The sequence below is a fragment of the Chinchilla lanigera genome, unplaced genomic scaffold, assembly GCF_000276665.1.
Source record: "Chinchilla lanigera isolate Chin_1 unplaced genomic scaffold, ChiLan1.0 scaffold00099, whole genome shotgun sequence".
NCBI classification, from domain to species: Eukaryota; Metazoa; Chordata; class Mammalia; order Rodentia; family Chinchillidae; genus Chinchilla; species Chinchilla lanigera.
The window spans coordinates 3023734-3038437 of record NW_004955500.1 but is presented as its reverse complement, the minus strand read 5'-3'; the positions used below and the strand labels follow the sequence as shown (position 1 = coordinate 3038437).

Genomic DNA, 14704 nt, shown 5'->3' with positions numbered 1-14704 from the left:
AAAAAAAAAAAAAAAAAAAGTTACGAGTCTATAAAGTTTTAAGAAGCTGTTATCTCTTGCAACTGCTGTTGAACCTTTTAAAAAGAACAAATGCAAGAATCATATTACACAGCTGGTCTGAAATGCACAGGTAGGAAAAAGAGGAGGAACTCCATCCCCTTCATTTTTTAAATGAATGTGAAAAAATGGATACCTTCTTAATGTCCGGTCTCTTGTTCTTCTTTTCATGCAGACACTGGCTGGCAACAGAGTACGTAGTTTCAACTGAAGTGGAATCGGCATCTCCCATCTTCACATCGACATAATCTTCAATCGTCTTTTCCTCGTCTTCAATTTCTTCTTTAATATCCAGCTTTAAATTGAGTGGTAAAATCTTCATTAAAATTTGCAAATAAAAGTGAAATAAACTAGACCATCACTTTTAATTCTTTAAACTTAATTTTTGTTTTTATTTTTATTACTATTATTATTACTTTTCTGTGTGTGCCTTTTTGAGACAGGGTCTCGCTGTGCAGTGTGGGCTGGCCTTCAGCTCACTTTGTAGCCCAGGCTGGTCTGGAACTCGCAACGATCCTCCTGCCTCAGCCTCCCGAGTGCTAGGATTAGAGGTATGCGCCACCACGCCTGGCTAAACTTACTTTTTAATAACATGTACTTTCTCACCAGTTGCTCTATGACCTTATTCAGACTTGAAGAAACATAGGACATGTCTTAAACAAATAAACAAATAACTGGACTGATTTCTGCTCCTAAATATGCTCACCCCTTTGCCTTCGAACTTTTGTGTTAGGTTATGAGCTCACTGCTACGTGCTCCCATCTGTAGCCCAGGGTGATCTCATTCAAGATGTGCTTTTGGACTCAGACATCTGCTGTATGTCCCGAAAATCAAAAGAAAACGCAGGCAAGGCCATGATAAAAAACAACGTTTGGTAGAGAGGTGTACAGTGTGACTAGGATGGGTTGAATGGTGACCTCTAAATTCCTGGAACCGGTGGACGTGATCTCATCAGGAAGAACAGGGTTTTGGAGATGAAGTTAAGTATCTTACAAAGATATCACCCTGGATTCTCGAGACGGCCACTAAGGCCAACGGCAAGCATTGTGTATGAGACACAGAGAGGAAAAGACAGAGAGAAGGCCGTGGGGCCGCACAGCACAGGTAAGCGACGGGGCGGGAGTCACAGAACACTGCCAGGAGCGGAGCAAGCGAGAGCGATTCTCGCCTGGGCCCTTGGAGAGGGCCTGGCTTGCCGACACCGATGTCAGACTTCTGGCTCCTGAACTGTGAGACACTCAATGTCTGTCACTTCACGTCACACACTGTGTGCTTTTTTTTTTTTTTTTAATGGTAGCCCAGAGAAACCAGTAGAGATGGAAAAGACTGATTTTGAGAGGTACAATATAAACATTCCAAAAACCCTTCCCAGAAGTAACCTTCGAAAGTGTCTGGGCAATGGCAAGATCTGGTGATGTAAAGGCTCGTTAAAGGTCCCCTCTCAATGGCACTTGCGTGAAAATCTTACTTTATAGTCAAACCACATTCAAGCCTTAAGAACGGGGAAACAGTACAATCCTCCCCGATGCTTTACGATTCTTCCCCACTAAGTGAAGTACGAAACCGGTGACTCTGTATTTTTCAGGACTTCCTCCTTGTTCAAGCCAAAGTTCTGCGGTCCTTGTCTACTCTGAAGGGAGTACACAAACAGTCTTAAGTAACTGCATGGGAAACTTAGGCCTTTGTACAGGCAGGACTTGCCTAAGAAGCACAAACTATAAGATGGAGAAATACTAGGTAGGTGTCACCTCTAGCCTTCCCTGCTTCTTTTCCTCCTTCTTCTCTGTACGTTTATTTTACTTTATTTGAGATAGGGGCTTGCTTTGTAGTGCAGGCTGGCCTTGAACTTGCAGTGATCCTCCTGCCTCAGCCTCCTGAGTGCTGGGATTATAGGCATGAGCCACCACGACCCGCATCTTCTTACATTTTTCATATACATATACTTGCTGAGGCAGGAAGACTGCAAGAATGAGCCCCACTTGGGCAATTTCGTGAAAGCTCTGGATTCAATCCTCAGTGCCACACACATATGCATGTGCATGCATGCATAGACAGACAGATACACACACACACACACACTGTACACAAAGTGCATCTCTAGCTTAGTCTTCTCTTCTCACCTCCAATAACCAATGGGACAGAGAATTTTATTTCTCTAAGGCAAAATTTTACTTTTTATGTGTCACTATAAAAATTTAAATATTACTTTTCATAATACTTTCTTCTATACATATTCTCTAATGTGAAGCGTATGTTATGTAATTCACACTCTGAAATTTCCAGTAGAGCACAGAAAGCTTTATAATATATGGGCCTATAATGACATGTAATAAAACTATTACATACAGCTGTTGTACATATGGTTTCCTCAGAACAGCGTGGCAACAAACCCTTGAGCAAATAAATGATGCCTTTCTAAATGATCCCGATTTTAGGGACACAAAATGACTGATAAATAAATATATATATATATATGATAAAACTGATATCTATGTATAATTGATATATATAATTTTCCCCCTGGATTTGAGGGATTGGTTTTTCTCATCAAGTCACATAAATTAGAATAAGGTCAGTACAGATGTTTAAATGATTTTATGAAAAACTTAAGTATAACAGTAGATATTTCCATAAATCTTTAATTTTATAAAAATGATTCTCAAAGTTTTCGAAATTTATTCCATAGAAAAAAAGGATATGGCATAATTTTCCTCTTATTTTACCACTTAGTTATCTTGCTTGTAAGTTATCAATGAAATGTCTACTATAAAAAATCAGACAATGTTTTCTATGATAATTTCACAAAGTACTGAAGGTAGATAGAGACCTCTCACCAGGAATACTGCTCTGACACAAATTCAAATGGAAGCCATGGTTTGTTTTTCTCTCTGAGATGAAAATGCTGTTGGTAACTGCCCTAAAAGTAACAAAATAAACTAAGTGGACCTCAAATACCCTTTAGTTCTAGTTTCATTTTACTTAAAGAAATCAGAATGAAGAATATATAAACGACTCTTCTAGGGTTCATAAATACTTCACGGATGAGCTGAGGTCTTTCCACGTTTCCATAATATACATTATATATTATTGTCAGTGGAAAACACTGCGGACAGAAAATACCATCTCCAGATGCTGAATTTACCCATCTGTATGAAGACTATAAATGCAAAAGAAAAAAGTTAGCAAGACATGAATCTGTCACTTACTAATAACTGAGGTTCACGTTTCTCATCCACAGCTGGAAGTCCAGTTATTATTTCCAATAAAACCTACAAAGAAAAAGGAATCCACTGACACAACACTTAACACCACAAGCAGAAAGCAAAAGGAATATGGAATTTTAGAAAGTTTTGCGGTGCTGAGGATCAAAGCCCGAGTTATACCCCTGGCCCAGGAAGCTGGACCTTGACCATGAACTCTGAGCACAGTTTCTGCATGGCACGTGTGGCTTTTAGGAGTTAATGTCAAATTTCCAGACATAAGACACATACAAGAAAATAAGATGAGTCAAAAAGCTCTCAATATTTTCAAGCACCCACACCTATCCTTTCATCTTAAAAATGTTTAGGAACAGACTGCTAGATCAGAAAATGTTAAAAACAATCAAGAGACTGAAGTGTGTATTTTATGACATCATTTTATGCTTTAAGCTTCATCTTACTTCATGAGGCCAGGTGACAACAAAATAATTTCCTGAAGTAATCATAAAAATCAACTAATTTTTTTTTTTTTTTGAGACAAGGTCTTAATATGCTCTTCAACTTGAACTCACTTTGTAGCTCAGGCTGGCCTTGAACTCACAATGATCCTCCTGCCTCTGCCTCCTGAGTGCTGGGATTACAGGCATGCATCCCTATGCGAGGTTCAACTAAAATTTTTTATACATTGGAGTGCTTACAAACATTCTGGTGTAGCTAGACGTTAAAGTGAAAAAAAATATATATATGAGAACTGAACAGGAAAAGTGCACTGAAACATTCCATTTTGATTTCACAACTGCAGGAAAGGGGCTACTACAGGTTACTCACCACCCCAAAGCTATAGATGTCCGACTTGGGCGTTATTTCGCCTCGCAGAGCTTCGGGTGCCATGTAAGCTGTCGTGCCTACGATCCTGCTGGTCATGACGGTCTGGGCGAACTTCTCAGAGGCCCGTGCAAGCCCAAAGTCAGATATTTTGGCAGTGAAGTCTTTATCTAGTAAGATATTTGCACTGAAAAAATTTAAATTTTGAAAAAATGTTTTTCTTTTCACATTTTATAGCAAATATCATAAAACTCTTTAAAATTTGTGTAAATAAATCTAGAATTCAGACTAAAGCTGAAGAGAAATGATTGTTTTCCTTTTTGTTTCTTAGAGAACATTTATAAGAGTAAAAATGAAATAAAGCTTTCTAAACAAGATACTTCCATTACTCTACAAATAACTTACTACAGGGTAACTTCCTAGTCTTCCAAAGCATCATTTTTTTTTTTTCTTTTTTCCTTCCTTCCACTTTTCCTTCTTTTCCCCTCTCTCCCTTTCTCTTTTCCTTCCTTCCTTCTTTCGTTCCTTTTTTCCTTCCTTCCACTTTTCCTTCTTTTCCCCTCTCTCCCTTTCTCTTTTCCTTCCTTCCTTCTTTCGTTCCTTTTTTCCTTCCTTCCTTCCTCCCTCTCCTCTCTTTCCTGTAGGACTTGAATTCAAGGCCTTCTGCATGCTAAGCCAGTGCTTTATCACTGAGCTACAGCCCGGGCCCCAAAGTACCATTCTTTTATCACACTTTGCAGCCAAGTGTCTTAAAAACTTCTCTATGCTCAAATCCCAGTTTCCCCGCTCCTACTTTGTCCTCATCTGCAACCTGACTTCTGATTCAACTACTGCATGGAAACGGGTCTCCAGACCCGTTAGCTCATACTCATCCTGTGGCTAAGCGCTTGACCTCGCTCCACGTTCGCTCTCTTACCGCTGTGCATATATGCTTTCTTAGGTTTCTTTTTTGGATTATTCTCTTCTACCTCACCATTAAGTCTTGGGATTCCTTAAACCTTAATCCTGGACATTTTTCTTTATCTTTAAGTAAATGCAATTATATAACTCAATTATCAAGCCTACACAAGTAATATACATGTTTGTATCTTCAGCTCAGATTTCTTTCAGCTCCAAACCTGCATATCACACTGTCTAACATCTCCACTTTTGATGGAGACCATTGTCAAGCAGCCCCAAGCAGGACTTAACTTAACCAATTGGCTTTTTATGTTTACTTGTGAATCTGTCCAAAACCTAGGCCACTTGCCTGGAAGTGGGCAATGGACTCATAGTAAGTGAACCTCTGTAAGTCACTAAAGCCTACTAAAACTTGTAATGGCAGATGAAGCCAGAAAGCCTCAAAGGATAAGACAAGATCACAGCCAAGGACACCTGGATCTGCCCTTAACTGGATAAAGACTATAGCCTCTGGCATCTCACTCCTGGGTGCATTAATTTAATCCTCATTAAGGATTAACTTAATGCCTTAGGTGGAGAAGTCCTTCAGTAATTCTGCCCTTCTTGAGTACTCCCCTCCCTTCTGCTGATAACCAAATAAACACAGGCCACCCAGAAAAGGTCTTGGTCTCAGCCCTAAAAGAACCCTGAATTCTGTGAGAGGGCTTTGATCCTCCTGGAGCCCTGAAATCACTCCATTTGCCTCTTTTTATTTAGCCTTCACCATACACTCATTCAGGAAATTGTGGATCTGATCAGCCTGCAATAACTGAGGGATATTATTAAGCTAATACACTTTTATATCTTAAAAGATACTAACACATAACCTGTAAAAAAGAAAATTCACATTTTCTGCACCACACCCCCTTTTATATAAATGGTTCATGCCAATCTCATTCCAGAGTGTGACTCTGGATGCCATAACCTAGGAGTCACTCCTGATACTTTTCCCCATAGCCAAGATATGGGCACCTGCCCCCACCTTAATCTCTCAAAGCTGCTCCTGTCTCTGCATAGGAATCGCTGTCACGAAGACGCCTGTGATAGCTTAGTGCCTCTTCGTACAGACTGTTCTCTAGAGCCCATGTGCTCTTTGCAAAATTTAAATATGATGCCACATTTTACTGTTCCAGTAGCATTTCATTATACCTATAATGAAACTAAAATCCTCACTTGGGTCTGCCAGGTCCTACAGAAGAAGGTCCCTCCCATCTGTTTATTTAACCTCCATCACCTCCTTACTGTCTGCACCTCATTCTCACTGAATTTGTTTCACTTCTTGTAACCATTCATGCTCCCATATTCTCTCTCACTATGGCCTTACAAACACGGCTCCTCTGTTTGGAATGTTTTTCTGAATGTTTTTCTGCTATTCTCCAGTTGTGGCTACCTAGGCTCCTGCTCATTCTTTGGTTTGCAGCTTTAACTATCACTGCCCTAGGAACTATTCTTTGTGCCAATACGACATTTTATTATCATTTTGTGATTTGAATGATGTCAAACTCTACAGTCTGAAAATTGAAAGTACTCTCAGAGGGTGACGGTGATTCAGAAAAGGGTTATTATGTAGGAGCTAAGAAAGAAATGAATTTTCACAGGCCATAACACTGAAGTCAAGTAGGATGATTACAGGAAACAGGTAGTGGGAAACAGGTCACTGGGTTTAGAATAAAGGAGATAATAGGGATCTTTAAGGACAGGAAATTCCAAGGAGTCATGGGGAAGAAAAGCTGCTCTAAGTGAAGACATGTCCGCGAAGAGTAAATAAAAAGAGAGTACATCATTCTTTAAAGGTGGCTTTCCAAAATTTTTTCACAGAAACATTTACCTTTTAATATCTCTATGAATATGATGGTTTTCATGTAAAAAACTGATTCCATTAGCTGCACCCTGAGCAATCTTGCATCTCATGTGCCAAGAAAGTGGGGGAGTATCATCCTTATGAAGAAACAAACCAGCTTAGAAAAAGGGGATAAAGAAGATCTGTAGAAAAATATATAACACCATTTTTCTAGAAAATAACTGAAAACGATAATATGCCATTAAGAATTTAGGACTATAATTTTTTTAACTTGATAAAAATAATTTCTAAGTAAGATTAAACAGGACGAAAGGCAAAAGTATAAATGAACACCTTTAAAAGTCTAGACTTGACTGATAGTTTTGTGTTTTAAATTCTCACCTAAGAGATTGGCAATCCCAGTGATTTACAAAAACATGGTCAATGTTCACAGCACAGGAAACATAAGGAGTGTAATGTGGCTTACATGATCCTGTCACAAAGTAAGTTTTAACATTTCAACACAGAAACAGAAAAGGTGAACAATCTTAAGAACAAAATATCTTACCAAGCAGGACAGCCTGTCCAGCAATGAACCGTTGGGCATGTAAACATACACTAAGCAGAGATCATCGCCATCACTCGAAAAACCAAGTAGTTCTACTAGGTTTTCATGCTGACACCTGTGACAGATAATTTTACATGCATAATTATGGTCATGAAAATATATTCAGCTGAAGGTTAAAAGCTGTTCAGTTGGGAGAAAAAAAGGAATGCTATAGATCACTGATGATGTGGTACATGTTTATGGGTACATGCATGCTGTACTTGTTTCTCATTTTCGGTAAGTAGTTCCTTTTTCAGTAATATTGGTCAACATTAGAAGCAAAACTTCTTTCTATTTTATAGCCAATGCTCAATGATTCAAATTCTGAAAGCTGTGATAGTTTGCTTAAGGATTTGTCTGGCTTATCTCTCCTCAGCATAATTTTTAAAGATTATACAAAGATGATTCCAGAAAGTCTAGTGAAACTTTTATAATACTTTCAAGAATTCGGCAACACGTTAAATACTCTTTAACATGCTCAAAAGACCTTTATTCACATCCAGTTCATCCATCTCTGATTTTTAATCGTATCTGATTACTTATAACTTAACAAATTTTTTAATACATTTGAGAGTAATAAAACTAAAGAGAGATGCAGTACAACAGAACTGCAGGCATCTGTGGGATTCCCGGGCTCAGCGTTCCAAGTCCTAAACTGAAAGTCCATCTCTGCTACCTCTTGATTATGACCGATGGCCAGTGAACAACCTCACTGGGCCTCTGCTCCTTTATCTCCCCAGCACAGAAAAAATATTGCCTATTATATCACATGGATGCTCTGAGAATTAAACGAACAAGTATATGTGAGCCTAGAAACATGCCCCGGTGCACGATAAATGATCCACTCGGTGCTTACTCATTTCTGTTCACTCAAAGATGATCTGATTCTGGCACTACTTTTTACCAAATCTGACTTTCTCTAACCACATATTTTGCGAAGTATAAACTGAAGCAGGAAGGCTCCGTTTTCCACCAAGTTGTCCTATTTTAAACACAAGTCATTAATCTTTTCTGAGTTGGTATTATCTGTGAGGCACTCTGATAATTCACCTGCTTTGTTTTATTTCATCTTCACCATAGGGTATGACTATTATCCCATTCTAAAGATGAGAAAACTAATGGACAGAGAGTTAAGAAACTTGCCCAAAGCTATTCTCCAAATCATGTCCAGAGATTGGCACTTACTAAAAAACGGTAAAACTTGTACTCAGTGCTGATAAGGTGGTAGTGACGCTTCAAACTATAATACATTACTGAAAAGAATATAAATGACCATAATTTGGCCCTGAGGGTGCAGCTCAGTGATAGAGCAGGTTCTTAGCATGTGCATGGCACTGGGATTAGTCAGTCAGTGGTAGCAAATTAATATCTATGAAGCAATTTGAACATATATTTGGAAAGCCTTTGAGAGTTCATGCATTCTGACTTAATAACCTTTGCCTAGGACTTTATCTTGGTGAAATAAGCAGAACTGCATTTAATGATTTACACACAGTGATCGCCAAAGGAACTTTAATTTGTAATACTGAAAGTCAGAAAAACATATTAAGGTATGTAAAATATGATCATCTATGCTAGAATGTTGTAAATAATTTAAAAGATTTTCAAACTACTTTTAATGATGCAGGAAAATGCTAATATATACATCTTGAATCAAGCACATGAAACTATGGTTATCTCTGAGTGGCATATTTAAGAGATTTTTTTTTATTTTTATTAAAATGTATTTTCCAGGTTATCTACTTTGAATAAGTTACTTTTAGAATTGGTGAATGGTGGATGGGAACACAAATTCTGGAAAAAAGTTTTGATCTTCTTACAGTGTGCATTACTTTTATGGAGGTAAAACAATTCCAGCCTATTAATTATTTCTTGAGCTTATGTAACTACAAGTGATGATTTACAGCGATGGCTTCATGGGTGTAATTTGATAAATCCTATTAGGATTCAGATTAAAAGCTCAAACTCAGGTATCAGATCTGGATTTGAATCCCATCTCTAACACTACTGGTATGTTACTTGGCAAAGTTATTTAATGCTTCTAAATCTCAGTTTAAGAGAGAGGTTGTATCACTTGTTGAACAATTAGATTAGTAAATGCACAGAAAGTACAGTGTCTAGCATGTTGTATGTACTTGAATATCAATCACTCTAATTACTAAAATAAATTTCCTGACTTGACTTTCCTACCCTGCTTGATGATTACTACCTCACTACTGTGGGTCAAAGCCTCCTAAACATCCTTGCATGTAATATTTCTCTAGTTACGGATAAGTGTTACCTTACCTAAGGACCTGTTTGTTATTCTATAGATTTTTCTTTTTTAATTATCTGTACAATTGATTTCTCATGAATTCTGGGAGAAAAAGACATAATTGAAGATAACAGAAATTCCATGTAACATCACTGTGATTTAAAACAGTGACTGCTATTAATACACAGGCATATGAACATATGTGGTCATAGAACTGAAGGGTGCAAGTTAGTAGTCTAAATACTTTGACGTAATGTTTATATATCTGTACTTGCAAATATCTCTAGTTCACAGCACATTCTAGGTACGAAACCAGGTTCCTGCACCTTGTCTTGTTCTTTTTCCCCACACCACACTGCAAAATTAACACTTACTTTGCCATTACTTTTATTTCTTGATCAAACTGTTGTTTCAGGTCTTCAGTGCTAATATCAACCATCTGAAAAAAAGTATCACACAATATTATACAATGCAATAATCCCCTGATTCCTAAAGCCAAAAGGGGGCTCAAGAGAAAGAGAACTAACCTGCTTTAAAATAATAAGGTATTATTCTCATTTTATAGAGATCTAGACCTACAAATGATTCGCTTAAGGTCCATGATTTGTCAGTGGATGGAAAAAAATATAAACCTCACTGAATTGTTGTGAGGTTTTTGGAACAAAATAAAATAATACAATTTTTCCAATTTTTTTGGGAAAAAAATCTGTGTAGAAGACAAGCGAATTTGAATACAAAAAGAGAATCAAAACCTGCAAAAGTATTTGAACATTTATGACAAAAAATGACTTACAGGCTTACAATATAACAGCAGGCTTACAACGTAACAAATCACTAAGTAGCAAGTGAAAAGCTCAACAGAAATGGAAAAAAGACACAGACAAAACTGCTTGATCTCTTAACATATATTTTCCAAACTTCATTTTCCAATGAGAAAAGTAATGCTAACACACTTACATAATTTTTAGTACTTTTACCATTTTAATCTTACTTGTACCGAGGCACTGTGTAGAGGAGATAATCTCAACTTTATTATGTAAGTCTCTCAAAATTATACGATCGTAAGTGTGTGTGCATGACTAGACTTCTCTAGGATAGAGTTTATAGCTCTCAACAGCTTTTTAAACGTTAAGAACTACCAGCTTCATATGGTGTTTATTTAAAGAAAGCATACCCTGAAACGCATTTCCTAAAGACTAAGCGTACGTCATGAACTAGGAAACAACTCTTCCATCCCTGACCACGACTTACTGCCGCGAGCTTCTTCACGGCCACAGCTGTGTCATTCACGCAGCCTTTGTACACCACGCCAAAGCCTCCTTCTCCCATTTTATTGCCGCCAAGAGAAACAGGCCGCTCGTCAAAGTCATTTGTGACATTCTTCAATTCATAAAACGAAAAACAATGGAAACCTGTAATGTCAACAAAATAAGTAAAAAGGATATTGGTTATAACAATGCTGATACTTTCTCACTTTGAGGACTTCATATACATGTATGTACTATCTGCAAATATTACTTTGGATAAGGCAAGCAGAGGAGGGTAAAACCATTTTTTTCTTTTGTCCTTTTGAGACAGGGTCTCCCTATGCAGTTCAGCTGGCCTTGAGCTCACTTTGTAGCGCAGGCTGGCCCTGAGCTCGCAACGATCCTCCTGCCTCAGCCTCCCGAGTGCTGGGATTACAGGCGTGTGCCACCACACCCGGCTAAAACCATTTTTAAAATACAAATTGTGACCTTTAACATGAGAATCTTTGTTTGGTGATATCATCCACCAAATTCTGTATGGAGTTACCTGCCCCAAATTCTAATGAGATATTGCTAAATCTATTCCATTCATCCAAACTCTAGTCAGATTATTTTCTTTTTTTTTTTAAAGAAAGACCCTCGCAAGATATATAAACATGTGCTTATTTTTTTCTTAAGTTTCTGGGCTGTCTGCACGTCCTAGTGCTTCTAATTACTGATAACACAATGATTAATGCAATGAAAATAGTACTTAACAAATTAGGAGGAAAAACCCCACAAGAGCTACTGCTAGTGTGCTTCTGATGATATTAATGAGAAATCCACTAGAGGAAAGCACTAAAAGTGGTGCTTACGTGTATCGCTGACTTCTACACTCTTATTTCCTGGACTTGAGGAGCCAGATGGGGTACAGTTTAGGTGAAGATTCTGCACAGATGTCACAGGAGCGCCTTTTTCAAAGAAAGGCGGGTGTCTCTGCTGAACTGTGACAGCTTCTTTAGGTGGTCCAGTATGAGCAGGTTTGGGGACAGCACCTGCCAAGAGGAATAAGACATCAAGTTGTCTTCACATAGAAAAAAGCGTTAGAGAAAAAGTTAAACCAGGAACTCAGTTCGTTGAACAACATCTCTGCTTGCACAGGTTGGCGCCACACCCTCACAACACAGAAGCTATCTGGTGGAAATCTGTCAGTTGTGATGAAGACGGGGAGAGAATACGGCAACATTCACAAAAAGTGGTTCATGAACTACCTGCGTCAGAAGCACCGAGATGCTTGTTTAAGAACACAGTTCTTGAACCTGACTCCAGAATTCTAGTTCAACAGTGTCAGAAGAGGCCTGGCAATCTACACGTTTAACAAGAACACTTAATGATTCTTATGTAAAATAAAGGCTGGAAATTACTGGTATAAATGACAAGGGGAAAAAGGGTAAGGTTATGAGGAGGACAGCTTAACTAGCCCCTAACATACCAGAACAGTATAGGGAAATCATGACCAGAGTCCTGGGAGTGTGGAAGAAGGTGGACAAAAGAGATCAGAAGGATAACGAATGTCTTCCAGCCTACACTATGTATCTGAGGTTTGCATCCATCTAAACTTTCTCCTGGATCAGATTCCCCTAAGAAGCTTCCATCGCTTCAGCAGCAGAACCCTTCCTCTTGGGTGCTTGCTAAAAAGTTGGGGAGAGCTGAAAGAATAAAGGGACTCAAGGGTCAGGTTTGTCTATTAGGAAAAAAGGAGTAACAGTAAGAAGAAACTTCTATTTCTCTCTTTTATCCTCCTACCCTAAACATTGACACCCTGGTCACACCCAGTTTACCTGGCAGCAAAAGACTTGCAGGAGCAAAAAACTCATTTTGGACCAAAACATCCACGAGATCACCAACTGTGCAGTTTGTGGTACCCCAGTCAAACAGCAGTTCAGAAGTGGGACTTTTGCCAGTTTGAATTAATGCTTCGAATCTCCTTAAAAGCAAGTAACACAGAAACAAAATTAGTACATAACGAGTTCGTATGGAAATAGGAACAAATGCCCTGTCTCTGTTATTAAACACCTTCTATAACGTTAAGGGAAAGGGACAGCAGAACCAGCAAGAGTTACAGTGAGGCAGAAAAGAGGTAGAAGGAGAAAAAGATGCTCCAAACAATAACAAGAGTTAATGTTTACTGGGCACTTGGTAAGAGTTCACACAGTGAACTGCAGGACACACACAAACGAAGTCCTGCGAAGATATTTTGATTATCATACTAGTTTACTACTGAGAAAGCCAGGTTTGGTGCGGGGGTGGCACACCCACACATCCAATAAGGTGATTCCAAGTTGAGATTCAAATTCACATCTCTCTTGATATAAGAATGTGCTTGCAACTTACTCAGCTGTATTATTTTCTATTTGACTTATTAACTGTTAGCTATAAAATTTGTAATAAATTAGCTGTCTTAATTACAATACACATAAGCTTAGGGAACTATCCCTTTGGTCTTAACTATATTTAATTAGATTTGAGGAAAAGCATCCTTTTCTCCATTCATCTTTTTTTTAAAAAAGTAACACTTAAGAACTTAACCAACATAGCTTGAACTGTTTTTCCTCCAAATTTTTTATCTGAAAAAATTTCAAAATTCCAGGAAAGTTGGAAGCATAACACAATGAATACTCACTTAACCGCTATTTTCACCAGTTTTCTAATTGGTAACTTGTTTTCTCTCCTCCGTCCCTTCCTCTCCCTTTCCACTGTCTATACTTACCCAACTACTTTCTCAAGATAAAATTCAGATTAAAATTTCTGTTAAGAACACTACACAGAAGACAATGTGATCTTCCCACTGTACTACATCCAGAGGCACAAAACAACATTATGTATTACTGTTGACACTAAGTTTGATCATTTCAAGTGCTGTATTTCAGATTTCTTCATTATAAAAGAAACTTCACCCTTCCTCATTCATAAAAAACTGGATAATACTTTGAAAGCTTGTGCATATCCTGTTCATCAGCAGCGTCTTAGGCCCACTGATGAGCTTTGCACAAACCAATTATTCACTGGGGGTTGAAAATTGGCAACTTCCTCATTCTACCATTATTCTGATCAGTATCTGCTGGCATTATTCTGTAAAGAAGAAGTTTTTTGTCTGCCTCACACCACTGCCACAACTATTCTCTACAAATTTTAGTAGTAATAGCAACAATCTTTAAAAACTGGCTTTCAAGTATTAAATTTGAGGTTCTCCCAAGTAATTCAAGATGTTTACCCTTCATATACGGTAATATTTTCTGGACCTGCGGCAGACAGGAGCTCCTTCCTCAGAAAGCCGGGGTACTGCTCTTACCGAGGTTCACCTGTGGGCCCTCCCTGCACGTGCCCTGTGCCGAGTGAGCAAACGCTCCAAGAGCTGCTGGTACTGTGGTTCGAGTCTGTGCTTTACTTGTGCCCCGACCCCTTGGAGGTCACAGGTACGGGAAGTCTGTGATTGCTGTTTGAGCGGCCCCGCTCTGGTTCCTGTGCATGTTCTGAATTGACTAGAGAAGGAGAACTAGGCGGGCTGTGACTTGCTGCCACCAGGGTTCCCAGCTGAAAGCCGTGGAGAGAGCCAGGTATTTCCCATCTACTTCCTGGGGGCAGATCGGGACACTGAGGACCCAGCGGCCATTACAGTCTGAGTCTCTGCCTGCTGTGCACCTGCAGCAGACAGGAACTCTTCACTTAGAAGCCCTGGGGACTGCTCTCACCAGGGTTCGCATGTGGGGCCCTCCCTGCGCATGCCCTGCACTGAGTGAGTGGGCACTCCAAGAG

At 38.8% G+C, this 14704-nt stretch overlaps 1 protein-coding gene across 5 annotated transcripts in view; it reads right to left on the bottom strand.

The window, feature by feature from the left end:
* Positions 1–14704, bottom strand: part of Irak4 (interleukin-1 receptor-associated kinase 4) — a gene marked incomplete at its 5' end in the record, with an annotated part of 28586 nt that overhangs the window by 653 nt on the left and 13229 nt on the right. For 3 of the 5 annotated variants that reach the window (XM_005406580.2, XM_005406583.2, XM_005406582.2), the window contains 10 exon segments: positions 32–74; positions 194–352; positions 3264–3326; positions 4086–4269; positions 6850–6959; positions 7370–7484; positions 10037–10101; positions 10914–11074; positions 11764–11943; positions 12730–12875. In XM_005406580.2, the coding sequence (XP_005406637.1) occupies positions 39–74; positions 194–352; positions 3264–3326; positions 4086–4269; positions 6850–6959; positions 7370–7484; positions 10037–10101; positions 10914–11074; positions 11764–11943; positions 12730–12875 (1219 nt within the window). In that variant the 3' untranslated portion in view covers positions 32–38. 5 annotated transcript variants of the gene reach the window in all.